The sequence below is a fragment of the Suncus etruscus genome, chromosome 15, assembly GCF_024139225.1.
Source record: "Suncus etruscus isolate mSunEtr1 chromosome 15, mSunEtr1.pri.cur, whole genome shotgun sequence".
Classification (NCBI taxonomy): domain Eukaryota; kingdom Metazoa; phylum Chordata; class Mammalia; order Eulipotyphla; family Soricidae; genus Suncus; species Suncus etruscus.
Genome location: NC_064862.1, coordinates 27,454,794 through 27,480,152, shown reverse-complemented (window position 1 = coordinate 27,480,152; position 25,359 = coordinate 27,454,794). Strand labels below are relative to the sequence as shown.

At 43.5% G+C, this 25,359-nt stretch overlaps 1 protein-coding gene across 1 annotated transcript in view; it reads left to right on the top strand.

The window, feature by feature from the left end:
• The window catches only part of ATP2A2 (ATPase sarcoplasmic/endoplasmic reticulum Ca2+ transporting 2), a 54,305-nt gene extending 35,646 nt beyond the window's left edge, over positions 1–18,659 (top strand). The window contains exons 9-21 of the mRNA XM_049788769.1: positions 929–1,017; positions 1,733–1,835; positions 3,917–4,048; positions 6,744–6,866; positions 6,956–7,174; positions 7,910–8,245; positions 8,626–8,846; positions 9,214–9,416; positions 12,271–12,356; positions 12,739–12,872; positions 13,794–13,911; positions 14,001–15,575; positions 17,895–18,659. Coding sequence (XP_049644726.1) covers positions 929–1,017; positions 1,733–1,835; positions 3,917–4,048; positions 6,744–6,866; positions 6,956–7,174; positions 7,910–8,245; positions 8,626–8,846; positions 9,214–9,416; positions 12,271–12,356; positions 12,739–12,872; positions 13,794–13,911; positions 14,001–14,273 — 2,037 coding nt within the window. The 3' untranslated portion in view covers positions 14,274–15,575; positions 17,895–18,659. The remainder of the gene's footprint in view (positions 1–928; positions 1,018–1,732; positions 1,836–3,916; positions 4,049–6,743; positions 6,867–6,955; positions 7,175–7,909; positions 8,246–8,625; positions 8,847–9,213; positions 9,417–12,270; positions 12,357–12,738; positions 12,873–13,793; positions 13,912–14,000; positions 15,576–17,894) is intronic.
• The last annotated feature ends 6,700 nt before the right edge of the window (positions 18,660–25,359 follow it).

Here is a 25,359-nt window from a genome sequence, read left to right as displayed (position 1 = left end):
CTTTTGTTTTTGTTTTGGGTCACACACCAGTGTTTTCTTGACCTCATTCAGGAATTAACTCCTATAGGTGCTTGGGGAATACTGAGAATTGAATTTAGGTCTTGTTGTATGCAAGGCTAGCGCCCTATCTGCTATATACTATTGCTCTGGCCCATGTTTACCTTTAATAAAAGGTTAAGTTAGAATATTGGGGGCCCAGAGAGAGTACAGTAGGGTAGGGCACTTGTGTCACATGCCACCAATCCTTGGGTTTAATCTCTGGTGCTTCATATCATACCCTAGAACCCTGCAGGATTGATTCCTGAGAGAGCAGAGCCAGGAGTAACCCCTGAGCATTGCCCAGTGTTACTTTAAATCTAAGTTTGTATCTTCCAAAGTGATACAAAGAGCTTCTAAATATAACTAGAAAGCAAAATGCCCTCATGTTTAAGAAACTAGCTCCTCACTTTAATATGTGAAATTTAGAATTCTTTGCTGGAATGATAGTACAGCAGTTAAGATGCTTGCCTTGTACATGGCTGATCTGTTCGATACCCGGCATTTCATATAATCCCACAGCACTGCCAGGAGTAAACCCCTGAGCACCGGTGGATGTGACCCAAAACCAAAAAAAGAGACAATTTTCAACCGCTTGAAATTTGAAACTCGCTGAAGTTAGAATTGTCTTGGATCTAACCTGGGATCCTTATATGTTTTATGTCTTTGGTGCCTCTGCTGCTTATTTATTTAGCACCTCAGTTTCTCCCCTCCCCCAACTGTCCATGATTGATGGGTAATATAAAATAGCTGTTAGTAGAAATGGGGCACTTGTGGTCCTGAGAGTCCCTTTGCGATTTTAGTTTTACTGGTTATTTTTTTCCCTAGGATATTTTGTGTGCCTTTTAAACACTTGATGTTTCCCTTCCTCCCCTCCCCCACTGCCCTGTAGATGTTCATTCTGGACAAAGTTGAAGGCGATACCTGTTCCCTTAATGAGTTTACAATAACTGGATCAACATATGCACCTATTGGAGAAGTGTGAGTAATCTCTTCTTACTATTTAATTCCTGTGGGTCTCGTCATTTCTAGACTACTGCTTTGTGTATCTTTAAGGGGAGATGGAGAGCAGCTCCCTGGCCATCTTGGGAGGCCATGTGATCCTAGGGATAAAACCTGGGGCCCAGTGCATTTTGGATGTCACTCCACCCCTCAGTACACTGTTAAAAGAAAAGGCACAAAGCTATAAGCTAATAGTTTCTAACCTGTGCTTTTGTCACAGCTCCCATTTGAAGCAGTTTTTTATTTTAAGATTTTTGAGCCATATCTGGTACCGTGTGGTGGGGAGAGGGATAATGGTCAGGGAACCAGCTGTTCAATTCAAGAGATTAAAGCTGGGGCTCTTGCATGCAAAGCATGTGCTCCAGATCTTTGAGCCAGCTCTTTGAAACAGATATTCAGGTGGGGTTTCTGTTATAATTTGGTATATCCCACAACCATAAACACCCCTATTTGTTTCTGGATTTTACCCATTGGTTCCTAGTATCAAACATACATTCTGTTATCTTTATTGGGTTTCTAAGAGACATTCACTTACTAATTCTTTTCAATCTGCTGTCCTCAGTATCCTATTACAAAATAATTATATAGTTAAAATTAGATGATTAGAAATATGCATTATAGGCATGTTAAGTAATTATGTAAAAATTAATAGAGATAACCACATGTGCTCCAAAGTTATCTTATTTTTTGACAGGTATAAAGATGATAAACCAGTGAAATGTCATCAATATGATGGTCTTGTAGAATTGGCAACAATTTGTGCGCTTTGTAATGACTCTGCCCTGGATTATAATGAGGTAAGATTCTTTTTAGAAGAGAAATTGAACAAGGTCTGGGAGCCAGAGCAATATCACAGCAGGTAGGGCACTTTCCTTGCATACAGCTGACCTAGATTCTATCCCTGGTATCTCATATAGTCTCCCGAGCCTGCCAGGAGTGACTGCTAAGAGCCAGGAATAACCCGAGTGCTGCCAGGTGTAATCCCCTCCCCCCCCCCAAAAAAAAAAGTTCAAAGTGAGGTATCTGGTTTTATTTCCAAACTTTTCCAAGAACCTATCTTGGAGCAAGTGTGACTTAAAAAGAAAAAAACACAACAACCCAAGAGCCTTTCATCTTTCCTATATCCTACGAGCTACAGTGTATATGATGTCTTTGTCTAAGACAGTGGTTCTCAAATAGTGGGGCGCACCCCCCAGGCTCTGTAAAAGGGGGCACATTTGACCTCAGCAAACAATGTCACAACAAGCTAAGCCCCGTGTTTATGTCTCTGTATGTCTCTGGAACTGAGAGTTGCTGTGTCCTGCTTCAAACCCCACTTCGAAGAGCTATGCATTGCAAAACGTGCTCATTGTAGCCATTAATCCAGACATCACCTCTGATTAAAAAAACCAGCTCAAATTATTTTATATATTTTTGTTTTGCAGGTTAAAGTTTTTTTTTAATAAAGATACTACTTACAGTTGTACGGGGGGGCATGAAAAATGTTTTCTTCTTCCTAGGGGGGGCATGACAAAATAGTTGAGAAGTACTGGTCTGAGACAAGTAAATTATTAGAACCCATGATAAAATATATGGGACTGGAAAGAGAGGTATTTGCATGCAGGTACTTGCATGCTGCTAAGCTGGATTCAATTACCCAACATTCCATATGGTCCTTGAGCCTACCAGAATAATTATGACCATAAAGCCAGGAGTGTAACCCCTAATCATCACCAAGTGTGGCCTGAAAAAAAAAAAAATTCCCCCCCATGGGGCCGGAGAGATAGCATGGAAGTACGGCATTTGCCTTGCACGCAGAAGGACGGTGATTCGACCCTGGTATCCCATATAGTTCCCTGTTTTGCGAGAAGCAGTTTCTGAGTATAGAGCCAGGAGCAACCCCTGAGCGCTGCCGGGTATGACCCAAAAAAACAAACAAAAATTTTCCCCTAATTTTAGGAATACCGCTTTTGCTGCTTTGGTCCTCCACCCATAATCCCCCCTTTTTAGGTAAGCCTCACAGCAATAATTGCCGTTGGTGGTTTGGTCCTCCGGCCTGCTATATATTTGGGCCCATCAAGGCTATATCCAGTAGTAATCAGGGGATTAAACTCAGGGCCTTCGCATTTGCAAGCCATGTACACTGTATTTCCCTTGGCTCCTGCTCTTTTTGGGGGAGGGTCACTAGAAACGATACTGTGTTAAGGGCTGAACAGGAATCAGTTGTGTGCGAGTCATGTACAATCTCCAGCTCTTTCATTGCTTGTAAAGATGGATAGTAAATTTTTTGAGACAGACTACAACTTTTACGGGTATGCTGGCAGTTTTATTTTCATATATACTAATATATATATATATATATATATATATATATATATATATATATATATATAGGCAAAGCCAATCAGAACACTTTTATACTCCCATTCTTTTTAGGAATAGAGTATGATCTTTGAAAGCTATGTTTAAATTAATACTGTGAACTTTATGGTTAAGGAAAATAAAAGTATGCATCACTATGTTTTGATTTTTTTGAATCTTGTCCTTCAGAGTAAGATAAAAATGGCCGATTTAATAATAAAACAATGGAGGGGCTGGAGTGATGGTGCAAGCGGTAGGGCATTTGCCTTGCACGTGGCTAACCTAGGACGGAACACGGTTCAATCCCTGGAGTCCCATATGGTTCTCCAAGCCAGGAGTGATTTCTGAGGGTATAGCCAGGAGTAACCCCTGAGTGTCACCGGGTGTTACCCAAAAAAACGAAAATAATAATGATAATAATAATATAAAACAATGGAGTACAAGTTGTCCTTCTAAGAAAAAAAAAAGTCTCTTAATGAAGAATGTACTTATTTGTTACTTCCCTCATTTGGACTTTACTCTGTACTTTAATCTACAGGCAAAAGGTGTGTATGAAAAAGTTGGAGAAGCTACAGAGACTGCCCTCACTTGCCTGGTAGAGAAAATGAATGTATTTGATACTGAACTGAAGGGTCTTTCTAAAATAGAACGAGCAAACGCCTGCAACTCGGTCAGTATATGTATTTGGTAATAATTATTCATGCTGCCTAATGCTTAAACTATATATCCTTGGCTTGTATATCCTAAGACAAGTAAATTATTAGAACCCATGATAAGATATATGTGTCTTTTCTTCAGATTTGCAGTGTCTCCTTCCCATATTACCCTTAGGTAAAATGACCTGGTTATTTGACCGTCAGTGTCCCTACGGTCTACTTTCTTCTGTGATGCTGTGAATAAGCTGTATTTTCTCCTAGCATCTCCACTGTCTATTCATCAGCATAGGAGAAATGATTTTTTTAAATTTTATTTTTATCTTAAGTATTCCACTTAAGTATTCCACTTTTTCTGTAGTATCAAACATTTTAAAAGAGCTCTTTTAATGGATTGCTCTACTCTTCCTGGATTTTTTATTTTGGTTTTTGGGCCACACCCGTTTGACGCTCAGGGGTTACTCCTGGCTATGCACTCAGAAATTGCCCCTGGCTTGGGGGGGCTATATGGGATACCGGGGGATCGAATCGCTGTCCGTCCGCTTGCAAGGCAGACACCTTAGCTCTAGCGCCACCTTCCAGGCCCCTTCCTGTTTTTTTGAGTCCACTCTTAGCAAAGTTGTCATGATTTTGTGCTCTGAATAATTTTTCATTTATGTGTATGTACTTAATAGCATATTTATCTCTGACTTTTTACAAGAGTTGGGAGTTGTCTGGGTCATACTTGGCTACTTGTTCATTGAGGGTTACTTGGTGGTGCTTGGAGGGGATTGTGTAGTTCTAGGGAAGTACCTTAACCCCCAGTAGTATCTCTTTGGCCCTCTAAACATATTTAAAGCATCTAAAGTAATCTGGAGAGAACACTTAACAGACTGTAGAGTGTGCTTTGTTGCAGGAGACCTGAGACAACTGTAGTCTTTAAATACTCAGTAATAGATAGAACAAGCAGATTAAAACATTAAGGACATGTGAAATCTGAGCAGCCTGATCCTTTATGTTTATTGTGTTGCTTCTAACGGACTTTTCAGTGTCTATGACTGGTCCTCAAACTTTTAAGCAGGGGCCCAGTTCACTGTCCCTCAGACTGTTGGAAGGCCTTACTATAATAAAAACAAAGTCCTATGCACACTGCATATATCTTAATTTGAAGTGAAGAAACAAAATGGGAACAAATACAATATGTGGCCTGCGAGCCGAAGTATGAGGACCATTCACCATAAGATGGTATTGCTCCATCACAGAGTAATCAAGAGTTGGCAAATTCATGAGGCCAGAGAGATTGCACAGTGGGTGGAACATTTGCCTTGGCAGATCTGGGTTTGATCCCTGGCATCCCATATGGTCCCCTCAAGCATACCAAGAGTGATTTCTGAGCACAGGAGCATCACCAGCATTATCTGTGTGGCCCCTGCTAGAAAAAAGGAGTTGGCAAATTCAAAAGCAGTTGAAATATAATTGAGCCACAAAATTAAACTAAGAATCAGAAACAAAGATTTTCAAATTACACTAAAATATACTAATCTGGGGCAGGAGAGATAGCACAGCGGCATTTGCCTTGCAAGCAGCCGACCCAGGACCTAAGGTGGTTGGTTTGAATCCCAGCGTTCCAAATGATCCCCAGTGCCTGCCAGGAGCGATTTCTGAGCAGATAGCCAGGAGTAGTAACCCCTGAGTACCGCCGGGTGTGCCCCCACCCCCCCAAATACTAATCTGTGGGTAAAAGAAGACACCATTGTGATAGTATTCTATATTATATAGCATTATTATAGAAAGTAATTTTGAGGGGCTGCAGCGATAACACAGTGGTAGGGTGTTTGTTTGCCTTGCACGCAGTTCCATCCCCAGCATCCCATATGGTCCCCCAAGCCAGGAGTGATTTCTGAGCATGTAGCCAGGAGTAGCCCCTGAGCATCAGCTAGTGTGGCCCAAAAAACAAAAAAGAAAAAAGAAAGTAATTTTGAGGGGACAGAGCCACAGTACAACAGGTAAGGCACCTCACCTGAGTCCCACCAGAAGTGATCTCTACTCAGACAGGTGCATACTCTGAGCACCACTGGTGTGGCACCAAAACGAAAAAATCTTTTCTGTGTTGCTTATTATATAGTAAACTTTGAATTCTAGTTTCGTTACCAGACTAAAGAACAGGTGGTTGTATGAGGGCAATAGCTTGTACAGTTGTTTGTCCTGTGCTCGTGACATTATATAGCTGTTTAATAAATAGCTGAACAGATGAAAATTCTACAGAAATTGTTTAAAAGTATTCTAAATTGTTTCACTCATCATGATATAAAGAAACATAAGGGAATAATAAAAGCCCCAAAACAATAGAAATGAAGAGCAGAATGACTGGTCCTTAGAAGGAAGCCTACAGAAGGAGAGGTCAGGGAAGGGACCAAGAGGACAGTGATAGAGGGAGTGGTCATCCAGAATGAGGACTGTGTGCTTAAAGGAGGTAAAGTGAAATACCAGTAACAATATGGTAATCCACGATGCCTAACAGGCAGAGGGGGAGGGAAAAGTGCCTGCCAAAGAGGCAGCAGGAAAACCTTGGATAGTAGTGGACACTGATGGAGAGATTGGTCTTAGAATATTGCATGCCTGAAAATTGTGAATTACTCTGTAATTCAGTTATTCAATTAAAATTTTTTTAACATATTAAAAAATACCTGAATCAGAACTTTAAAATGTATTCTATATGTGTTCTATTTATAGGTCATTAAACAGTTGATGAAAAAGGAATTTACCCTGGAGTTTTCAAGAGACAGGAAATCAATGTCTGTTTACTGTACGCCAAACAAACCAAGCCGGACATCAATGAGCAAAATGTTTGTGAAGGTAAGTGAAAGACTGCAGCTGTTAAAAGGATTAAGTTCTGGGCTAGTCCATAAATAATAATTGTTGGTCTTAATCTGTAACATTTTCAGGGTGCTCCTGAAGGTGTTATTGATAGGTGCACCCACATTCGAGTTGGAAGTACGAAAGTCCCTTTGACCCCTGGGGTCAAACAGAAGATCATGTCTGTTATCCGGGAGTGGGGGAGTGGCAGCGATACACTGAGGTGCCTGGCACTGGCCACTCATGACAGTCCACTGAGAAGAGAAGAAATGAACCTTGAGGATTCTGCCAACTTCATTAAATACGAGGTTAGCTAATGTAAAATTCACTCATCCATACCCTGCACACTCACGTTTAAGCAGTAAGGTTAAGTCTTGTTGCCCCAAAAGAGGTGCATTATTTTCTCTAGACCAGCTGCATCCCCATTATAATTTTTATTTAGTTTTTTTTTGCTGCAAGTCTTACAAAGTAGAATATTAATTATTTGAGCTAAATAAGAATTTATGCAATCTATTTTGTTATTCCTACAAGTTGTGTTTATAACGTCAGAATATTTAAAACTTTAATTAGCTATTATGAAGACCACTTCATAAGGAAATAGCCTTGCTGCTGTATAATATAGCCAGTGTCAAACACTTTTTTTTTGGTTTTTGGGCCACACCCAGTGTTGCTCAGGGGTTACTCCTGGCTGTCTGCTCAGAAATCGCTCCTGGCAGGCACGGGAGACCATATGGGACACGGGATTCTAACCAACCACCTTTGGTCCTGGATCGGCTGCTTGCAAGGCAAACGCCACTGTGCTATCTCTCCAGGCCTGTCAAACACTTTTTTACCTGTTCATTTTCCCTATTTCATATTACTAAAAATGTAATGGATTTATAGTAATGTAAATGTTACTTGTAGGTAAGAGTCAAAGGAAGGAAAGGTACAGAGTTTTGCATAAGAAAATGGGAACCTTTTCTTTTCATTTACAACATTGCCCTTGCCCATCCAGGGAGAACAGAATTTTCCTGTTTTAATGTACAGTGATTGTTTTGCTGTAGACCAATCTGACTTTCGTTGGCTGCGTGGGCATGCTGGATCCTCCAAGAACTGAAGTGGCTTCTTCTGTAAAGCTGTGTCGACAAGCAGGGATCCGCGTTATTATGATCACAGGGGACAATAAGGGCACTGCAGTAGCCATTTGTCGCCGCATTGGCATCTTTGGGCAAGAAGAGGATGTGACATCAAAGGCTTTTACAGGACGAGAGTTTGATGAGCTCAATCCTTCGGCACAGAGAGATGCCTGCCTGAATGCTCGTTGTTTTGCTCGTGTAGAACCATCTCACAAATCTAAAATTGTAGAATTTCTTCAATCTTTTGATGAGATAACAGCTATGGTGAGTATACCTTGTGTAAGTGACTCGTAATATATAAACCTAACTGTGATTTTTACCATTAAAATGACACTTCCAAATTTATCATTCCTCCATTTTTGTGACATTATGGACTTGTGGAAACAGTAAGGGAGGGTATTTCGGGTGGGAGGGATTTGGGAGTTTTTGCCCTTTATTTTGGCCATACTCAGTGGTGATCCAGGCTTACTCCTGGTGATGCTCAAGAGTTGGGGTTCCCTGAGCTTGGGTCAAACTTGGTTCAGCAGTGTGTAAGGCAAGAGCCTTACTTGCTTTGCTATTGACCTGACCCCTCGTGTGGATTACTTCTCTAATAAATGCTAGGTGGCAGTTGTGAGTATACCAATCATTGGATTTCCTTTCAGACTGGGGATGGTGTTAATGATGCTCCAGCACTGAAGAAATCTGAAATTGGCATTGCCATGGGCTCTGGCACTGCAGTGGCCAAAACTGCCTCAGAGATGGTCCTTGCTGATGACAACTTCTCTACCATAGTGGCTGCTGTTGAAGAGGGGCGGGCAATCTATAACAACATGAAGCAGTTCATCCGCTACCTCATCTCTTCAAATGTGGGAGAAGTTGTCTGGTGCGTTCTGATAATGGGTCACTCATTCCTTATTGAAAATTGGGGTTTAGGGTGATCACTTCTCCAAATTTGTTCTTCCTATGCCCAGCAGCATTGAAGTTTGTATGTAAGTCAGGAGGGCCTGCCAAGCAATACAAAGGGGAATCCCTTATGAAGTTAGAGATATATCTGGCTCTCAGGGGACTGTCTGCAATTGCCAAGTGTACATAACAATATGTTAATTGATGGGTAATCTAAACCCAGACCAAGTAACAGAGCTCTTGATCTAAATGTTTATTGATTGGGGGGGGGTGGTAGTGATATTATTTAAATATTGTGGTGATCAAAATAATTTAGTGTCTTTCTTTCTTCCATTGAATGGAAACAGTATTTTCCTGACAGCAGCCCTTGGATTTCCTGAGGCTTTAATTCCTGTCCAGCTGCTTTGGGTCAATCTGGTCACAGATGGCCTGCCTGCTACTGCATTGGGATTCAACCCTCCCGATCTAGATATCATGAATAAACCACCCCGGAATCCAAAGGAACCACTGATCAGCGGTTGGCTCTTCTTCCGTTACCTGGCTATTGGCTGTGAGTATAGTTTTCTATAATGGGGGTGTAAGTAAACTGTGAGTCCAAACTGAGTTTCCCCACAGTTGCATATTTTTCTTTTATCCCCTTGTTCAAGTAACAAAAAATGGGTTCACTCTTGGAGTTGAGTGAATGGCTTATAATAAAATCTTTTGTTGTAGTATCCTTGTTCTTTCATAGACTTGTTTTCAGACCTACTATATAGGCCAAGGAATATAGAAACAACAGGCCAGGGTCCTACCCTGAGATAGCAGATAACTTTCATCTAAGATATAAAATTCCCCCCAACCCCTTTCCATAAGAGAAAGGACTCATGCCTTCATTACAACTAACTAGTAAAACTCAAGCCAGTTTTCCGATAGATGTCATCTCTCTAGTTCTCCTCTTTTTAGTGTTTGGTTTTTGGGTTACACCCAGCAGCACTCAGGGATTCCTCCTGGTTCTATGCTCAGAAATCGCTCCTGGCAGGCTCAAGGGACCATATGGGATGCCGGGATTTGAACCACCGACCTTCTGCATGCAAGGCAAATACTTTACCTTCATGCTATTTCTCCTGCCCCTTTAGTTCTTTTAACCTAGGGTTTGGATCTGGGGTTGGAAAATAGTGCAGTGAGAAGGGAACATATCAGTTCAATCTCTATTACCACACATGGTCTTCTAAACCCTGACAGTAGCAAGCAAAGGGCCAGGAGTAAGCCCTGTTTGTGAACCAGAAACAAAAAGAAGGGATGGAGATGGAGCAATAATACAGTGGGTGGGACACTTACCTTGCATATAGCCAATTCCCAGCATACCACATAGTGCCCCAAGGACTCCTAGGAGTAATTCCTAAGTGCAGATCCAAAAGTAACCTCTGAGCATCATTGGGTGTGGCTCATGAACCAAAAGAAGATACATGCTCCTAGGGCCCAGGAACATAGCCTCTACATGCACGTTCCTTGCATCTTGCCTTTTTGGTTTGATTTTGTTTTGGGGCTATACCCAACAGTGGCAGTAAGAAATGACTCTTGGCAGTGCTTAGTACTTAGTGCATATAAATGCTAGGAATCCAACCCAGGTCAAATGCATGCAAGGCAAATACCCTACCCGCTGTGTTACTCCTACCCCTCTTGAGCTGTGAATTTTCCTTTCATGCTGGGTTGTGTGCTGGGTCTCTATCCACCTTTGGAGAAGCCTGTGTTCTCTCTTTTCTTTTTTTGTTTGTTCTTGGGCCACACCTACTGGGTGCTCGGGTTACTCCTGGCAGGCTTGGGGGACCATATGGGATGCCATCATTTGAACCATCATCTGTTCTTGGTGGTCAGCAGCGTGCAAGCAAACGTCGTACTGCTATGCTATCTCTCCAGCTCCTCTCTCCCTCTCTCCCATATCCTCTTTCCCCGTACTCAGAATTTTCAAATTAGAACTGCTTTTACTTAAAAATATATTTATAAAAGAAGAGAGGGGCCCAAAGCAATTAAAAAAAAAAAAGCACCAGAAGATGGTTCAGTAATTTAAAAAATCACACAAAGGTAGGTATGAGACTGACAACCCCTGCCATTTCTGCACGCACCAGGTAGTAAGGAAGGTTCTGCCTCACTGTATTGATTTCTGATGGTGGAAAGGCAGCAGGGAGAAGAAAGTTGGGTCTTTAATGTTAGCGATTTCTCATGCAGATGTGTAAAAGTATACATCTATTTTCTTGTTCTAATGACCATCTGTATTCTGAACACTCAATTCCTCCAAATACCCGTACCTACATCCCTGTACCTTTATAGTTGCTGGACTAATGGGTTATTGCACCTTTTGTTTAGTGATATCACACAGACATTCTTTCCCCTTTTTTTTTTTTTTTTTTTTTTTGGTTTTTGGGCCACACCTGGCAGTGCTCAGGGGTACTCCTGGCTGTCTGCTCAGAAATAGCTCCTGGCAGGCTCGGGGAACCATATGGGGCACCGGGATTCGAACCAACCACCTTTGGTCCTGGATCGGCTGCTTGCAAGGCAAACGCCACTGTGCTATCTCTCCGGGCCCCATTCTTTCCCTTTTGTGTGTGTGTGTGGGGTGGGGGATGCTCATGCCTGGTGTTTCTCAAAGGTTTCTGGCAGGTTGGGAGGGCCATATGGGATGCCAGGGATCAAATACTAGTTAGTTTTGTGCAAGGCAAACACCCTCCCTGCTGCATTATGGGTCTGGCCTCCATTCTCCTATACTTAACTGTTCTCTGTGACCTGCGTACTCTTTTGTAATAATCGTTCTGAATTCAAAAGTAACTGGTGGAGATAGTACAGAATTGATTTGGGATATTACCATGTTGTTCAGAGTTCTGCATTAACAGCATTTTATTTAGTTTCTGCCAGGACTTCTGTAGTTGGCTGTCAGGGTGGAACAAACAAATTGGAGTAGAATTGGTAACTTCAGGGACTAGGGCAATAAATAGTACATGAGTAAGGTGTTTACTTTGCATGAAGCCAACCCGGGTGTCCTTGAGCAGCACCCAGTATGGCCCCCAAATCAAAACAACTAGTAGCTTGAGTATACCTAAAAATTAAAAACTCAAGAGATTAGGCTTCCAACATGTGTGCCTGCAATCTTAATGTATCATTATTGGCTGCTTATTAGAGGTGGTGGATACGACTCACATAGCCTCCTTTTTCTTGACGATTCTAGGTGCCTGATTCTTGTAAAGATAAGCCACTCTGCCCAGAAATACTTATGTCTAGATGCTTTGGCTGACATAACTTTTACCAGGTGCTACTATAGGCCTTTTCCTTTCTGTTCTCTCAGAAACAGTTCCGTGAGGCAGCACCTACAGTGAGCACTGAATACTGTTTATTTGTCCTGTGTGTTTCAGTGTCCTGTTTTTTGTTTTCAGGTTACGTTGGCGCTGCCACTGTCGGTGCTGCTGCTTGGTGGTTCATTGCTGCCGATGGAGGTCCAAGAGTGTCTTTCTACCAGCTGGTATGTACTTTTTCACATTTACTAATGTACATTTGTGTGCAGAGAGCATTTAATCTCACAATCAAGTTTATCTTGAACTTTTTCTGTAGCTTGGGTGTCTGGTCAAATAATTTTACATTGCCTTGCCTGCAGCTGACCCAGTTTTGATCCCCATACCCCAAACTCCTTCAGAAATGATCCAAGCCATAGCCATGTGGGCCCAAAACCAAAATAAATAACTAGATAGCTCTAGCAATGAGCACTTGTATCTAAGAGTATTCTGAAGAAACAGCTTCTCTGGGAAAAGGGTTGCAATTTCATACGGCCCTACTTTTTGGAATTGTTGAATGGACTTTGGAAATCTACCTGGCTGATCAGGAAATTGATTGGTCTTTTGTTGCAGAGTCATTTCCTACAGTGTAAAGAGGACAATCCGGACTTTGAAGGAGTGGATTGTGCAATCTTTGAATCTCCATACCCAATGACAATGGCACTCTCTGTTCTAGTAACCATAGAGATGTGTAATGCCCTCAACAGGTCAGTGAGTCTTCTCAGCAAACTGGGGCAAGAACTCTGGCAACCAGAGCTGTGTGTGTGTGTGTGTGTGTGTGTGTGTGTGTGTGTCTGTGTGTGTGTCTGTGTGTGTGTCTGTGTGTCTGTGTCTGTCTGTCTGTCTGTCAACCAGAGCACTGTGTGTGTGTGTGTGTGTGTGTGTGTGTGTGTGTGTGTGTGTGTGTGTGTGTGTGTGTGAACTCTGGCAACCAGAGCACTGGGTGTGTGTCTGTCTGTCAGTCAACCAGAGCACTCTCTGTGTGTGTGTGTGTGTGTGTGTGTGTGTGTGTGTGTGTGTGTGTGTGTGTGTGTGTGAACTCTGGCAACCAGAACACTGGGTGTGGGTGTGTGTGCGTGCATGGGTGTGTGTGCGTGCATGCGTGTGCGCGCTGGGTGTGTGTGTGAGAGAGAGTCATGGTTGATTGAAGGAAAATTCTCCTTTTCCTAATATAAATGAGAACAGGCAATACCGGTTTTTTAAAAGCTTAATTCGTCATCTTCTCCAGGAAGTAATGTTCTTTCAGAGGCCAGAAATAAGGGACTTGTATGTCAGTACCCATAGGGAAGAGAGCATTTGCCCTCTGCAGCACGGAGACAAATTATATTGTCCAATTAATTCAGTGACAAAAATGGAAATATCTAAATAGCCTGTCAAGGGCAATTGAGAAAAAAGCTTCCAGCGCACTAAAATGGAATCTGTTGTGCCAAAGCCTAGATTTTTTTTTAATTGGGTTTGTCCTACATCTGAACAGTCTTCCTTAACTTTGCCATAGATAGGAATTTAAATTAGTAGAATTAGGTTAATGGACAACACGAGTGTAAGGTGTTAATGTATGGTCAAGAGCAGCAGCAGTTGGGTGCCTTGGTTCTTGGCAGATTTCTTCATGAGCCTTTTCTTGTTTGCAGCTTGTCTGAAAACCAGTCCCTACTTAGGATGCCTCCTTGGGAGAATATCTGGCTTGTGGGCTCCATTTGCTTGTCCATGTCACTCCACTTCCTGATCCTGTATGTGGAGCCCTTGCCTGTAAGTGGTGTTGGGACTGAGTGGGATTTTCACAATTGAGCCTCTTCAGTGAGCTTTAAGAAACTTGACGAGCTTTTGTATTGTTGCAGCTTATCTTCCAGATCACACCACTGAATTTGACCCAGTGGCTGATGGTGCTGAAAATCTCCTTGCCTGTGATTCTAATGGATGAGACACTCAAATTTGTGGCCCGCAACTATCTGGAACAACCTGGTAAAGAGTGTGTGCAGCCTGCCACCAAATCCTGCTCGTTCTCGGCATGCACCGATGGGATTTCCTGGCCGTTTGTGCTGCTCATAATGCCCCTGGTGATCTGGGTCTATAGCACAGACACTAACTTTAGTGATATGTTCTGGTCTTGACTGACAGTAAAAGAAGATGTTTAACTTAATCAATTAATTTTTTTTTATTGTTTAAAGCAACTGTCTATTTCTGCTGAATTTTCACATGAACATATTGGCTGGTGAAGGAGGTTTCATACTCTAGATTTTTGTTTTGCTTTTTCTGACTCCAGTGGGGCAATATTTTTCTTTTTTTATACACATAATTAAAGTGGCCATTGACATGTACAGAGAACTAACACTATTTTATGCAAATATTTTTTTGTAGATGAAAAAGCATGTACAGTGTTCTGTTTAATACTCATCCTTGTATAAAAAATAGTGTGAGCCAGCAGACATTGTCAGCAAATTAATTGGCAGCAGATTTTAGGAAATGAATGTGTGTGGTTTTTTCTAAAACTAAATAGCATGTATTTTGTCTTTTGCATGATCATCTGGATTTAATCTAAGATCACAGTCTAATTTTATTCATAAGCCAATTTTTCTGCACTGAGCAGAGAGTACTGCTACCTCAGTCAGTATTTTTTTTGATTTGCCGCTCCTCTCACCCCTTTTCACCCTGTTCACCTCCACCCACACCCCAGTTCTGCTCAACTGCTTTCTCCTGTAGGGTTTCCATGGTTCTGTTTACATCAGTCTTAACAAGAGGTATGCCTGTTCTCGCTTGTGCAGAAAACATTGTTCCAGATCAGTCAACCGAGTTCATGTCCCTTCACATAGTTTTTAAAGTTATTTATTTAAATGTCTAATGTATTTTTATTGTAATAGACATTTGTTTTGCCAACATTGCCTATTTCAGTGGCACTTCACGATCTAGTTTAACACAGAAAAATAAAACATTTTAAATGGACAGAGAAAAATAACGGTCTTGTTCTTAACTCTTGAAGTGGTTTAGCTTCATTTACAATAGATGTGTCCAACTTTATCTTAATTTCTTAGAACTTCAGTCTTGTTTTCAAGGGGAAAGAGGGTCCTATTCTGCTGCATTGGTAGCTGTAGGAATTTATTTTTTATGTATAGGCACTAATTGTCATCTGTACATTTTATTGCAAGTTTCTGCTGGCCTGTTTTAGCCTGGTGTAAGAACATAAGGGCAAGTGTGTGTATGTGCGTGTATGTGTTTTGTAAAATCTGTAAATAACACATGACCAAATGAACATATTGTATAGAACTATTTTTATTTGAATGTGGACTAACCACCACTATCCTATTACGATAAATGTTTGCGCATGTTCAAGACCAGTCTTACCAACAGTGTATAAGTCATTAACAGTCCTAACTGTGGTGTTTTTCTCCAATGCCTTCCAACAACCATCAACTAACGTGAGTATTCTCCCTAGAATTTGGATACTTTAGCCTAAAGTGACTGCCACCAACCAAACTAGCTCTTGGCAAGAAGTGGTAGACTTAAGATAGGTGGTACCTGTGCACGCCCAATCTTAGCTGACCATGGTGTGATGCAACTGTCTTCTTAGGGCCTTTCCAGGCAGGAGCCTGAGGGGAGAGAAGTATGTTTTAGTCAGACTGACTGAGCTTGACTTTTACTATTGCTGAGATGGATTCACAAAATCTTGCCAATGACTATTTGTCTTTGTTTGTTAGCTGCAAGGACTCAGAATCCAATTCATTTTTTAAAAGCAAGTAATTACAAATATACATGGTTAAATTAAATCTGTGTAAAAAAAGACAAACCATATCTTGTTTTTTGTTTTTTTTTTTTGTTTGTTTGTTTGTTTTTGGGGGCCACACCCATTTGATGCTCAGAGGGTTACTCCTGGCTAAGCGCTCAGAAATTGCCCCTGGCTTGGAGGGACCATATGGGACGCCGGGGGATCGAACCTCGGTCCTTCCTTGGCTAGCGCTTGCAAGGCAGACACCTTCCCTCTAGCACCACCTCACCGATCCCAGACAAACCATATCTTAATTAAATCACCTTTTTGTGGTACAGTGGGTAGGGGGCTTGTCTTGCATGTGGCCAATCTAGGTTCAGTCCCCAGCATCTCATGGTTCCCTAGGCATCGTCAGGAATGCTACCTGAACAGAGCCAGTAGCACCACTGTGACCCAAAAAAAGCACTCTCCACTTTCTGGGTCAATATCCTTTGCAGCTGAGACTTCACAGTAGTTGGTGGGGCTTGCCATTTAGCCAAGGATGAAGTAGGTAGGCAGTGGGCTGGCAGCTGCTTTTAAGGCTCCCTGGTCTTCCCTTGAACATGATTGAGCCAGTCAGACGATATGAATGGGACTGTGTAATCAAGCTAGGGATGGAATATTAGTGATCTCCCCAGCCAAAGTTGTGATTTAAATGGATGCTACATGGTCAGCTCTGTTCCCTTCACTGAAACCTGAAGTTTCTATAAATGTAACCGAGTGGGGCCCTTGGATGTAGCTGACCCAGGCTGACTCCAGAATGCAGTCAGAATTAACCCCAAGCACTGCTCAGTGTGGCTCCTAAACAAAGGTTTAACCAATCTTAGCAAGAACTCATGAGTAAAAGGATGTCTGAGCTTGCTCCGTGGGATGTTCAATCCAAGGAAAACTAGCTAATAAACAGATGAAAATGTTTTTTCCAAATTGATTGTCTGCTTGATTAGGCAACCTTCAGTTGAATGGTAAGAGACACGCATAGTCTTAGATGGCCCTGAACCAGTGATTGCCTCTAGTTTCTGCCAGCTGCAAACCTGGCCTACCCTGACAGTCTGGCCATTGTCATCTGAGACTCCCTGTGCTCATGCTCTGAGCGGGGACTAGATGTCAAAGGCCCATCCCACCAGAGGGTTCTGCTCTTTACCAGAATGGCAGTCTCGTACCTCTCCTTACCCTTGAGTTCACCCTAGCAATTCATTCAGCATCTGTATAACATAGGTGAGACAGACCATCCCATAGGATGATAGTCTGAGAAGTCAGACTATCAGAGAAGGGCAACATTACCCTCAAACTAGCCTCTCCCTTGAGTGAATGTGTGGGCATACTTCAAATACCAGCAGAAACATTAGCTCATTGTCTGCCTCTGCAGTACACAGGACTAAAAACATGTTGGGAGACATGCCATACCTGGCATGGGGCCCATATAGCCAGGATTGAACTGGTCCTATCTTGCAAAAGCATGTGCTCCAAGTCCTTTGAACTATCTTAAATACCCAATTCTGTCAAAACCAGTACCCTGCAATATATGAGACTGCAGCTGCCTTTAAAAAGGGAATCTGATTAGCAGCCAGGCTCCCTTCCCCTTCTAGGACCTAGCACTGGGCTGGGCATCAGGAAAAGAAGCGGGAGAGAACAAGCCTGCTTGAATGCCACACTGCTCACTTCTTTCTTCTTTACCCTCTGCACTGCTAATCCCTCCCTCCCTTCTGCTGCTGAAATCGTGTTTGCCTGGTGGGAGTCTCCCAGGAGTCAGTGGTGACCTTTGGACTGTAGCCCAGACTACATGAGAAGGGTTTGATGTTACTAGAGCACCCAGATAATGCAATTCCATCTGGACAGTGCCTCAGGGACTGGATTAATCAAAAATGCTGACCTTAAAATCTTAAAACGATCAAATTGAATATTCCTTTAACCTGTCTCTTCATCTTAAATAGTTAATTCTGACTTTTCCACCCCATATTTCATAAAGCTGATTTCCTCTCTCTTTCCTTTTCAGCAATACTGGAGTAACCGCTTCCTAAACCATTTTGCAGAAATATAAGGGTATTCGGTTGCGTGCATGTGCGTTTTTAGCAACACATCTACCAGCCCTCTGCATGATTGAGGTTGGGGGAAAAAGGAAAGTAGAAAATTAAGTCCCCAATCCACTGTGTGTTATGTGGAGGAAACGTGTATTACCAGTGGGGTTTTTAGTTTTTAAAATAATTACAATTTAACGTATCAGAACGTTTCTCCAGAGAATCTTGGTTTCTTTGCTACAAGAAGGTTCTGAAACCTTAGAAGCCATCAGCCAAGTCTCCATATTTTTCTGTGCAAAATGTCATTGCTTATATATAAATGTTCAATATTCAATTGTAATGCATGCCTTCAGTTGTAAGTAGCCAGATTTCTCTACACTGTTAATGAAATGCTACTTTTTAATTGGCCCTGTACAGTTTGCTTATTTATAAATTTATTGGAAACACTACAGGTGTTGAATGGTTAAAATGTAGGCCTCCAGTTAAACTTCAGTTATTTTTTGAGTGTGCAAACAGCTATTTTGCACTGTATCAAATGTAACTTATTTAATGAAATCAGAAGCAGTAGACAGATGTTGGTGCAATACAAGTATTGTGATGCATTTATCTTAATAAAATGCTAAATGTCAATTTATCACAATGCATGTTTGACTTTAGACTGTAAATAGAGATCAGTTATTTCTGTGCTGGCAACAAGCATCGCACAGATATGGTTTCAGGTAAATAAATCTATTCTACGATAAGCTGCAGTGTGGTGTTGGCTGTTCTGAGGGGTGGGGAACTTGCACTGATGGTGGGTCTTAACCAACCTGACCTTGCCTGGTTTTGCTTTTCTGCAGATAAAAGGAATGGGTGTTCTTAGGCTTGACTTTCTGGGTTGGAGAGCAATGTGTTAGGTAACTTCTGGCTCCACTTGGTCCATATCCCGCGGTCCTCGGGTTACTCCTGGATCTATGCTCAGAAATTGTTCCTGGCAGGCTCGGGGGACCATATGGGATGCTGGGGATCAAACCTGGGTTGGCCACATGCAAGGCAAGCACCCTACCTGCTGTGCTATCACTCTGGTCCCTGGGTTTCCTTTCTAAGTAAAGTCTAAAGTCTCTAGGAGAGATGTGGTAGGTTACTCTGGCTCCACTTGGTGAGAGAGAATTACCCAGGGGGTTTTGAGAGATAATCATGATAGGAACAAATTAGACTCAAGTAGCAGTGAGATTATTTCAATAGAGTCAAATATAAATAAAACTGCATTCCTTGGCCAGAGCGATAGCACAGTAGGTAGAGCATTTGAATCTGCAGATCCAGGTCCAATTTTGGCATCCTGTAGAGTCTGAGCCCACCAGGAGTGATTCCTGAGTGCATGGCCAGGCGTAACCCGTAAACAAACACCCAAAACCTTGCACTGATTCCCTACTGGTAGCATAGGAAAGAAGATGAAATACAACTAAAGCTAGCACTCAAGTTGATTGTCAGGGAAGGGTATTTAGAGTGTGACTTTTGTTTCTTTTTTTTTTGGTTTTTGGGCCATACCCGTTTGACGCTCAGGGGTCTGGCTATGAGCTCAGAAATCGCTCCTGGCTTGGGGGGAACATATGGGACAGGGGATCGAACCATGGTCCGTCCTATGCTAGCGCTTGCAAGGCAGACACCTTACCTCTACTGCCACCTTCCTGGCCTTGGGACTTTTGTTTCTATGATGTTCTTTCATCTCTTTTTTTTTTTTTTTTTGGTTTTTGTTTTTTGGGCCACACCTGGCGGTGCTCAGGGGTTACTCCTGGCTGTCTGCTCAGAAATAGCTCCTGGCAGGCACAGGGGACCATATGGGACACTGGGATTCGAACCAACCACCTTTGGTCCTGGATCGGCTGCTTGCAAGGCAAACACCGCTGTGCTATCTCTCCGGGCCCTGTTCTTTCATCTCTTAAATCAGGGATGCAAACATAGCTAAATGTCTATGAAATGATACTGCAAACGTCATGAAAATACAAGTCCCAGCAAATCTGCAGATACCCAATATTTGCTAACATAATGAATCCCTACGTTGGTACTCACCATTACTGCCCACTTGTCTAGCCACTATCAGTCATTGCAATTAGTCAAGAGAAGAGAATTTGCCTAGAAGTGAACAAAAAGCACCAAAGTTATTAATAGGAACATCTTATCCATAGTTGAGGTTTTTTGTTGTTGTTGTTTGGTTTTTGGGCCACACCAGTGACACTCGGGTTACTCCTGGCTCTGAGCTTAGAAATCGCTCCTGTCAGGCTCAGGGGACCACATGGGATGCTGGGGATCAAACTCTTGTTTCCAGGTTGTATGTGCAAGGCAAATGCCCTACTGCTGTGCTATCAGATACTCTGGCCCCTGTGGACATGTTTTTTAGGGAGGAATTAAGCAACATGATAAAGTAGTATTAGATAGGAAACAGGTGGTAGGATGGGTTTAACTTGTATGTACAGAGCCTTCCTGGCAGTCATATAGTTCCCTGAGTGCAGAGCCAGGTGTAGCCCAAAGTCCCTGTCCCCAAGGATACTGGATTATACATAATATACAGTATGATGTATTCATAATTCTACATTGATACAAATGGGACAGACAAGCCAGCTCTGCACAACATTCTAAAATACAGCTACTTTGCCCTCATGGGGTTGGGGGCATGCATTAATAGCCTAAAGTGTGAGAGGTGTGTGTGTGTGTGTGTGTGATACAGCTACTTGGGGGCATGCATTAATAGCCTACAGTGTGAGGGGTGTGTGTGTGTGTGTGTGTGTGTGTGTGTGTGAGAGAGAGAGAGAGAGAGAGAGAGAGAGAGAGAGAGAGAGAGAGAGAGAGAGAGCGCGAGATACAGCTACTTGGAGGCAAGCATTAATAGCCTAAAGTGTGAGGTGTGTGTGTGTGTGAGATACAGCTACTTGGGGGCATGCATTAATAGCCTAAAGTGTGAGGTGTGTGTGTGTGTGTGTGATACAGCTACTCTGCCCTCATGGGGTTGGGGGCATGCATTAATAGCCTAAAGTGTGAGGTGTGTGTGTGTGTGTGGTTGGGGGCATGCATTAATAGCCTAAAGTGTGAGAGGGGTGTGTGTGTGTGTGTGTGGTTGGTTGGTTGGTTGGTTTTTGGGTCACACCGGCAGTGCTCATATGTTATTCCTGGTTCCACGCTCAGAAGTTGCTCCTGGCAGGCACGGGGGACCATATGGGACGCCGGGATTCGAACTGATTACTTTCTGCATGAAAGGCAAACGCCTTACTACCATGTGAGGTACAGTTCAGGTGTGAGCAGTGAAAACTACCGTCTGAAATCTCAGACATGACTTCATCAACACACACCCTTGATAGGTGATGAGAAAGGAATTGTCTGTGGTCTTGTGTCCGCAAACGGCCAAACCAGGGGGAAATATTTGACAATCTCCAAGAGACACTGGGAAAAACAACTAACGAGTTTTGTTTCGGACACACCCCCACAGTACTAGGAGGCTATTATTGGTGCACTGCTCTGGAGGCCAGGTAGTACAAGGCTTCCACATTAAGCATGCTTGCCATGGACCAGAGATAGCACAGTGGTAGAGCATTTGTCTCGCACGCAGCCTGAATAGGACGGACGATGGCTTAAATCCGGCATCCGATATGTCCCCTGAGCCTTCCAGGAGCGATTTCTGAGCACCAAGTCAGGAGTAACCCCTGAGCGCCGCTGCATGTGACCCCAAAAGGGAGAAAAAAAAGCATGCCAGCAAACCAGTCCCTCAAGTCCTGAAAATCAAAGTGAAAGGGGTCAGAGAGCAAGAAGAGCTTCTAAAAGTTGCTTGACATCAACAGGGGTAAGCTCTTGAGACAATAGTTGATGAATGTCACAGGTGCTAATGATAGAGGAAACTAGGGTTAGGCCCTGTATGCTGCTAGTGTTTTTCTGTAACCCTAAAACCATTCTTATTTGGTTTGGTTTTTGGGCCACACCTTGTGGTGGTGCTCAGCACTCAGGGGGATATTCCTGGCTCTGTACTCAGAAATAGCTTCTGGAAAGCTCAGGGAGTCAGTCATTTGGGATGCCAGAGATCAAACCCGGGTCAGCCACATGCAAGGCAAATGCTTTACCTGTAAAAACTTGTCCTTTTGTCACGCAGGAATGACTCTGATCAGACAGGTTTTTCTCAGAATAGGTTTAATAGAGAAAACAGGCAGAAAAGAGACCAGGATCCAGCCAGCTCCCAACCACCAACACAACTGCCAATATCAACCACAACCACCCTCTCAGTCCTCCAGCTTGGGTACACACACACACACACACCCCTTCTAAATTAGAAAAGTCTAATTGAAAGGTTACACACACACACACACACACACACACACACACACACACACACACACACACCCTACACACACACACACCACCTTCTAAATTAGAAGAATTGAAAGGTTTCTTTGCTCTTAAGAGGACATGCCTGGGGCCGGCGCGGTGACACTAGAGGTAAGGTGTCTGTGTGCCTTGCCAGCACTAGCCTAGGATGGGCCGTGGTTCGATCCCCCGGCGTCCCACATGGTCCCTGAGCCTGCCAGAGCGACTTCTGAGCGCATAGCCAGGAGTAACCCCTGAGTGTTACCGGGTGTGGCACAAAAACAAAAACAAAAAAAAAAGGACAAGCCTGGGGCCGGAGAGAGCACGGAGAATCCCAGCATCCTATATGGTCCCCTGAGCCTGCCAGGAGCTATATCTGAGCATAGAGCCAGGAGTAACCCCTGAGTGCTGCTGGGTGTGACACCCCCCCCAAAAAAAAGGACAAGCCCCTTTTAGGGGGGTGATACCCAAGACTACTCGCTGTATTACTGCTCCAGCTCCCCACTGCTAACAGCAATAATGGAGATGGGAAATCTGACAGCAAATTCCAGTTTAGGAATCCTAAACCTGGAGAAAATATTAAGTATTCAAAATTCAAGTCAGAGTAAAGGCTTTCTCAGATAAAAATGTCTTTCATCAGCTGGGTTGTGCCAAGAGAAATTAAGCTGAGGACAGAAGTTGACAGCCAGGTGAGAGGAGGATACAAAGGCAGGTGGTCAGTTTAGATGGAATACACAGCAAAGTATGATGCTCTTAGGAGCTGTGTTTGCGTAACAGGTGTCGAATTATTTTCCTGTCAAGAGCCACATGGATATTTGTAACATAATCATGGACCATACCTTAGAGGCAAATGGGCTATAAGAAGCTGGCGAGAAGCATGCATGTCCATTCCAGTATGTACCAGGGCCATGCATGATTTTGTGGGCCGGATGGCCCCCATTCCTATGCTAAAAGATAAAAAGGTAAAAGTAGCTGGAGCAATAGTACAACAGGTAGGGCACATGCCTCACATGTGGCAGACCCAGGTTCCATTCCCAGCACCCAACATGGTTTCCTGAGCCATAAGTGTGAGCACAGAGCCAGGAGTAAAATCTGGGTACTGTCAGGTGTGGCTCCCCTAAATGAAACAAAACAAAAAAACATTAAACATTACAATAACAGGCTGGAGAGATAGAACAGCAGGTAGAGTACTTGCATGCAACCTTGGCGTGATTCCCAGTCCCACCAAAAGTGATTCCTGAGCACTGACAGGTATGGCCCCCCACAATCCAAAAGAAAATAAATTTATAAAAACTAAAACAAAAACTGAAGGAGCCAGGGGCGTAGAGGCAATACAATAGTACAAGTGTTCTAGTGCTTGCACTGCACATGGCCAATCTTGGTTCAATCCCCAGCACCACAGGGGGCCCTCTGAATACTGTCAGAAGTGACCCGTAGGCTGCCTTCCTGGTCAGCACTGGGCTGGAATGAGCATTTGCCCAGAAAAAGGTCCAGAAAGGCTGTTCCTCTCTCCTCCACACAGATCAGGCTCAGAGCAGCCCGCGGAACAGGAGGGGAAAAGCCAGGACTTGCCGTGTGCTGAGTTCAGGCAATGAGTCTGAGAACTGAGGGCAGCGGCCTCTCAGGACAGATCATTCCTCCCTGCCACTTCCTCTCAATTCCTGGACGAAATTCCCACTGCCCAGGAAATAGCGAACTATGGTCAAAAGTGAACGATTCCAAAACTAAATTTTCCTGAGCCAAGTCTGTGAATTTGACATAGAGGCAAACTTTGCAAAGCTAATATCCACGGGATACCTGGGCCCCCAAAGCCAAGGTTCATCTCTGCGAGGCTGCACCCCTCCCAAATGGTGTGCACAGCCAAAAGGCCCCCAAGAGCCTTAACATTAAGTGCTATTTTATTCAAATCTCCACCCGTCATAATGAGGGTACCTGATTTTTCCCCCATCAATGTTCAGGGGTTATTCCTTACTCTGCACCTCAGGAATTACTGCTGGCGGTTCTCAGAGGACCATATAGGATGCCAGGGATAGATCCCAGGTCAACAGTGTGCAACATGACCTCCTCACAGTATCTGATAGTAAAGGTGTTTTCCAAAGAACCTGGGAGCCGAAGGTTGGCAAAGGACAGCCCAGCCGCATACAGTGATGTGATGTGCCAAGTCACCAACTTCCACTTGGTAAAGAAGCCCTTGTAGAGAGATTCAGGGAGTTCCCCAGTGGAGGTCCCAGACTCCCAAATCTTACCTAGTACCACAGCCAGAAAACATGAGTTTCGGTTACAGTCCAGAGAACTTCCATAACCCGACAAGCAAGAGCTGTCAGTGGTGAAGGGAGCCAAAAGGCCCAAGAAGTAAAGGCCCCTAGCTCTGGGGGGGAAGTGAGGTAGGAAGGCCACATTAGCAGAAAACAGGGAGGGAGAGAGATGGGGCTGCAGAGCACCGGCCCTAAGGTGGTCCAGAAAACTCACCAGGCTCTTTGGCTCTAAAATCTCCCCCCTGGGATTTTGCCCAAAGAAGGAAAAGGCTGTGCGGCAGGCAGGTTCATGAGCCAGCCCTAGGAGATGACCAGCGAGCCCTGTGGTGCCAGAACTGCCATTCTCAGTGTCACCATTTGCTCTTCCAGCAATCAGGTGTGTTGAGATCACAGCTGGGATGACACTAAAGCCCCAAGGCAGGAATCCCTGCAGGGCTGAAGCACAAACAACTGATCTGGGCACCAGAGACTCATCTGCGAAACAGGCTGACCTGGGAGGCACCTGCTTCCTGGCTCAAGCCAAGCAGCACCCAAGAAACAGCAGTGACACCAATAAACATGAAGTAAATATGCCTTGCAGGCTGTGGGAACCAACATACCCATCTCAGCTTTAAGAGGGCTGGGGAGGAGGCTCCAGGGGGAATGCAGGTCTGCATGTGACAAGCCTGGGTCTGATCCCTAGCACTAGGGGTAAGGGGGGGGGGGGGAGTCTTACAGCTTTACACTTTACCCCAAAATTTCACAAAATCTCAATCTGTGTATCTATAATATGCCAAACTGTTTGTGGGAATGGAAGTTCCCATTATGATTATGAACAGAACTGAAATAATAGTTCAAAATGCTGAGCACATGTTCTGCATGC